General features: G+C 45.4%; 1 protein-coding gene across 1 annotated transcript; it reads left to right on the plus strand.

Annotated features, from left to right (window-relative positions):
- The first annotated feature begins 1,166 nt into the window (after positions 1-1,166).
- Positions 1,167-4,508, plus strand: IER3 (immediate early response 3). The gene is made up of 2 exons (XM_058166879.1): positions 1,167-1,419; positions 3,495-4,508. Exons 1-2 carry the CDS (start codon positions 1,231-1,233, stop codon positions 3,840-3,842), a joined length of 537 nt encoding a protein of 178 aa, XP_058022862.1. The 5' UTR covers positions 1,167-1,230; the 3' UTR covers positions 3,843-4,508.
- The last annotated feature ends 395 nt before the right edge of the window (positions 4,509-4,903 follow it).

Below are 4,903 nucleotides of genomic sequence, written 5' to 3' on the forward strand. Positions count from 1 at the left end.
TTTAAGATTATGTTGGATACAGCTGGGCACCCCGACACCACAAAAAAAAAATTATGTGTGTGAGGGGAGGGAGACTGACATTTTTGGGGGGCGGGAAGACTGTCAAGGGGGTTGAAAGATCGCCTACCTATTTCTCTCGCATTCCAATATCTCAGGGGCTGCCACAAAGAAGAGGGGTCAAGCTATTCTCCAAAGCACTTGAGAGCAGGATAAGAAGCAGTGGATGGGAGCTAATCAAGGAGAGAAGCAATTTAGAACTACGGAGAAATTTCCTGACAGTTAGAACAATTAATCAGTGGAACAACTTGCCTCCAGAAGTTGTGAACGCTCCAACACTGGAAGTTTTTAAGAAGAGGTTGGATAACCATCTGTCTGAAGTGGTGTAGGGTTTCTTGCCTAAGCAGGGGGTTGGACTAGAAGACCTCCAAGGTCCCTTCCAACTCGTTGTTGTTGTTGTTATTTACTTTATTTATTAAACATGAAACTCAGTCAACTGAACATTCAAAAATGCATCACAAATACCACTAACTGGTGCTGATGGTTGATACGGGTTGCTGCTAGCGTTCTAGGTATCAACCAAGTACCTTCTTAAGATGTACAATGTTCCAAGTAGCACAGTTTTTTGCAGTTCTGCCGGTGTTATTGCAGGAAGCTGCAATTTGTTAATGTATCTTATAAAATTCTTGGACATGGTACCAAGTGCCCCAATGACAATGGGTATCACTATTGTTATTGTTGTTGCTATTATTATTGTTGTTATTATTATTTAATCTTTGCAGCAAGAAGAGATTGCAAAGATTGCAAGGGAAATCCTTGGAGCTGGGAAAAGGGAACCGAACTCTCCGTGTATTTTTTTCCTTTTTTTAGTGGCCGCGGTGTACCATATAGAAAAAGGGCGGTGGGGGGATGGCGCATGTTTTGCAAACAATGCCCTTTTCTCCGCTTTCGCTGGCACCAATCTCCTTCCCTTCCCTTCCTCTTTCCCCCCCCTTCCCCCCCCCGCGCGGGCTTGCTTGTGCGTGACATTCCTACACCTGCATGAATTAAAACTGCCGAAGTTCGGATTTTCCCGTCTGAGCTGTCTTACAGCTACGGCCGCTTAGCCAATGGGGTGCCGGGGAAGGCGTGGCCTCTCCCATTCATAAATCGGGATCCGGCCGAGCGGCTCCTCAGTCTGAGTGCTTTCAGCCGCTTTTTTATTGCTTTCGCCTCTGCCTCGGCCGGACGACTATGTGCTACGCCTGCAAACCGACCTTGCCACCGCTCAGCATGCCCCAAATCTCCAGGACCGCGCCTACGGGGCCCCAATACTTCACTTTTGATCCTCTCCCGGAGGACGAGAAGAATCCTGCCCATCGGAGCCACACCAAGGCCAGCAAGCCCAAGAGACGTTCCCGGAAAGTCCTCTACCCTCCAGTGGTAAGTTGCGGGGTGGGGGGGGATGATTTTGCAGCAAGGTCCGAGGAACGGGAGCATAACTGGGTCCACCCAAGGCTTGTCTTGCTCAGTCTTGACCCCTTTTAAGATGCTCGCTGGCTGGAGGGAACTCTAGGAGTTGAAGTCCCCAGGTCCTCTGGTCGCAGAGTTGGAAGGGACCTTGGAGGTCTTCTAGTCCAACCCACTGCTCAAGCAGGAGACCTTATATACCAATTAGAATAGAATAGAACAGAGTTGGAAGGGACCTTAGAGATCTTTTAGTCCAACCCCCTGCTTAGGCAGGAAACCCTACACCACTTCAGACAAGTGGTTATCCAACATCAGCTTTAAAACTTCCAGTGTTGGAGCATTCGCAACTTCCGCAGGCAAGTTGTTCCACTGATTCATTCTTCTAACTGTCAGGAAATTTCTCCTTAGTTCCAAGTTGCTTCTCTCCTTCCTTAGTTTCCACCCATTTGCTTCTTGTCCTGGGTTGACAAGGAGAAGGGGGATTGGAACTGTGAGGGAAGCATTCTGGGTCTAGTGCATTTGCAAATTCAGGTGCGCTGCTCCCATTTAAGCAGCCTAACCTATTCATAACATAACATAACATCAGAGTTGGAAGGGACCTTGGAGGCCTTCTAGTCCAACCCCCTGCCCAGGCAGGAAACCCTATACCATCTCAGTCAGATGGTTATCCAACATTTTCTTAAAAATTTCCAGTGTTGGAGCATTCACAACTTCTGAAGGCAAGTCGTTCCACTTATTAATTGTTCTAACTGTCAGGAAATTTCTCCTTAGTTCTAAGTTGCTTCTTTCTTTGATCAGTTTCCACCCATTGCTTCTTGTTCTACCCTCAGGTGCTTTGGTGAACAGCCTGACTCCCTCTTCTTTGTGGCAGCCCCTGAGATATTGGAACACAGCTATCATGTCTCCCCTAGTCCTTCTTTTTGTTAAACTAGACATACCCAGTTCCTGCAACCGTTCTTCATATGTTTTATCCTCCAGTCCCCTAATCATCTTTGTTGCTCTTCTCTGCACTCTTTCTAGAGTCTCAACATCTTTTTTACATCGTGGCGACCAAAACTGGATGCAATATTCCAAGTGTGGCCTTACCAAGGCATTATAAAGTGGCACTAACACTTCACGTGATCTTGATTCTATCCCTGTTTATGCAGCCCAGAGCTGTGTTGGCTTTTTTAACAGCTGCTGCACACTGCTATTCAGTAGGGGTTATTTCCCAGTAATTGTGCAAGGTTTAGGAGGTGTCCCTAAATCAGTGTTTCTCACCTTGGCAGCTTTTAAGAGGTGCGGACTTCAATTCCCAGAATTCTGGCTTGGGAATTGAAGTCCGCATCTCTTAAAAGCCCCATGGATGAAAAATAGTGTTCTGAGTAGCTATTCTCAACCTGGAATAACAGAGGCACCTTGGAGGTCTTCAAGTCCACACACCCTGCTTGGGCTGGAAACCCTGTGCCATTTCTGACAAATGGTTGTCCAATCTCCTCTTTTAAAAACTTCCCAGGTTGGAGTATTCACAATTTCTGGAGGCAAATTGTCTGCTTTGTGAGACTGTGTAACCATCATCCCTGGTTAATACCAGCAGGGGACAGCCGCCATAGGTCATAACATAACATAACATAACATAACAACAGAGTTGGAAGGGACCTTGGAGGCCTTCTAGTCCAACCCCCTGCCTAGGCAGGAACCCTACACCATGTCCTTCTAATGCTGTAATTTTTTGGACTTGGCAGCCTTCCATTCCCAGAATTGGCAGCCTTCCATTCCCAGAATTCCCCAGCCAGCATGGATATGGTGCATTTTGTGTTTTAGAATCAGAATCATACCTGCAAGTGGAGGGATCCCCCTCCCCCCCGCCAGTACATGGCAAGGGAAAGGGCATTATTTCAGAACAGAATAACAGAGTGGAAGGGACCTTGTAGGTCATCTAGTCCAACCCCTCCACCCACCCAAACAGAAGACCCTGCATCCTTTTGTTGCAAAGGCATTGAACTAAATGCAGAGATTATCCTTGGGGTAATGTGTCACTAATCCCTTTTCTTGCTTCTCTTTCCCAGGTGAAGCGTTACTATCCCACTGAGGAGCGCAGCTACGCTAAGACCCTCCTCTTCATCCTCCTCACCATTGTCTTCTTCCAAATCTATAATGCAGAAGACGACCTCCTCCTTGCTGGAGCCACACTGGAAGACAACGCATCAGGTTGCTCTCTGCAGGGCTGGGAATCTCTGATCCCGCCTGTCCCTTTGGAACAGCCCGTAATCGCAGAGCAACCCGTTGTATCAACACCCTCCTTGGAAATCGCCACGGTGGCCAATGTTTCTGAGTGGTCCTGGGGAGAGGACAGATCTTCGGAATCTGCTCTTGACATCACCCATTTTTTGCAGCAGAATCCAGCTGCTTTCTGAAGATCGAACGATCTCCCCCTCTCGCTGGAGGGAGAAACGGAACAAGGGACTAAACTGGGAAGTCAGGAGGAGGGATTGCATTGCTCGTGGGCCTTTAGAAAAAAGTCTCTTTGTAAAGCAGAAGTAAAGATGCAGAAAGGGACACAAAGGAGGTTTGGAGCTCAGCTTGTGCGTTCCTGCCTGGAGCTTGCCAAGCAAGGCTGACGTCATAGAAACTTGAACTCAACTGACATGGCATTATGCAACAGGAAGGGGACATTCCTTGCTGCTGCAATTGAAGGAGGGGGAAAGGGGATATTTAATATTTATTATTAATAATAATAATAATAATAATATCTATGTAATTTAAACTGACTTTTATTTATGTGTAAAACTGGGAGGTAGGATGGGGAATTGCTGCTCTTGTGCTGCACTGTGCATTTGGAAAGAATTCTTAAGTTTTATGTTTCTCTAGCAAGGTAGAATTAACGCTATAGTTCTGTGGGTCGTAGATCTCTGATAGGAAGAAAGCTAGATTTTGGAAATCAAGAATCTTTTTATGATTTGTACTTAGGCGAAGGAGCAAGGTTTTTAGTGAAGATTGAATTATGATCGGAATTTTGCAAATAGTGTTGTGATACTTCAATAATGGGGGGAAAGTTGTGTGACAGAAAAAAAATAGAAAAACTGACAAGTTAAAAAAAATTGTTATTGAAGCTGACGGACAAGACTTCTTAGCTTCGTGATAACTGGCACAATAAAAGTTAAGGATGCTCCTTTTTATTTATTGTAAAACCATCTGGTTTGGTTTTGTTTTTTGGTTCCTGCTTTTGTATGTTAGCCAGAACATTTTTTTGTTACAGTGTTTGCTTGCTGTGTAACAATGAGTGGTTTGCGAGGGTTGATGCACCCATGCTACTAGCATTTCCAAAACCTTAGTAACTCACTTTTTGTGAATTGCACTTTACATGTTAACACTATTCCGGATGAACTGGCTCAACTCTGTATGTTCTGTGAACAAGTCAATAAAAAAAATGATGTTTTAATCTTTGCCTGTCTGGGATTTCTGAAAGATGTATGTA

This window comes from Ahaetulla prasina, chromosome 2 (assembly GCF_028640845.1).
Source record: "Ahaetulla prasina isolate Xishuangbanna chromosome 2, ASM2864084v1, whole genome shotgun sequence".
NCBI classification, from domain to species: domain Eukaryota; kingdom Metazoa; phylum Chordata; class Lepidosauria; order Squamata; family Colubridae; genus Ahaetulla; species Ahaetulla prasina.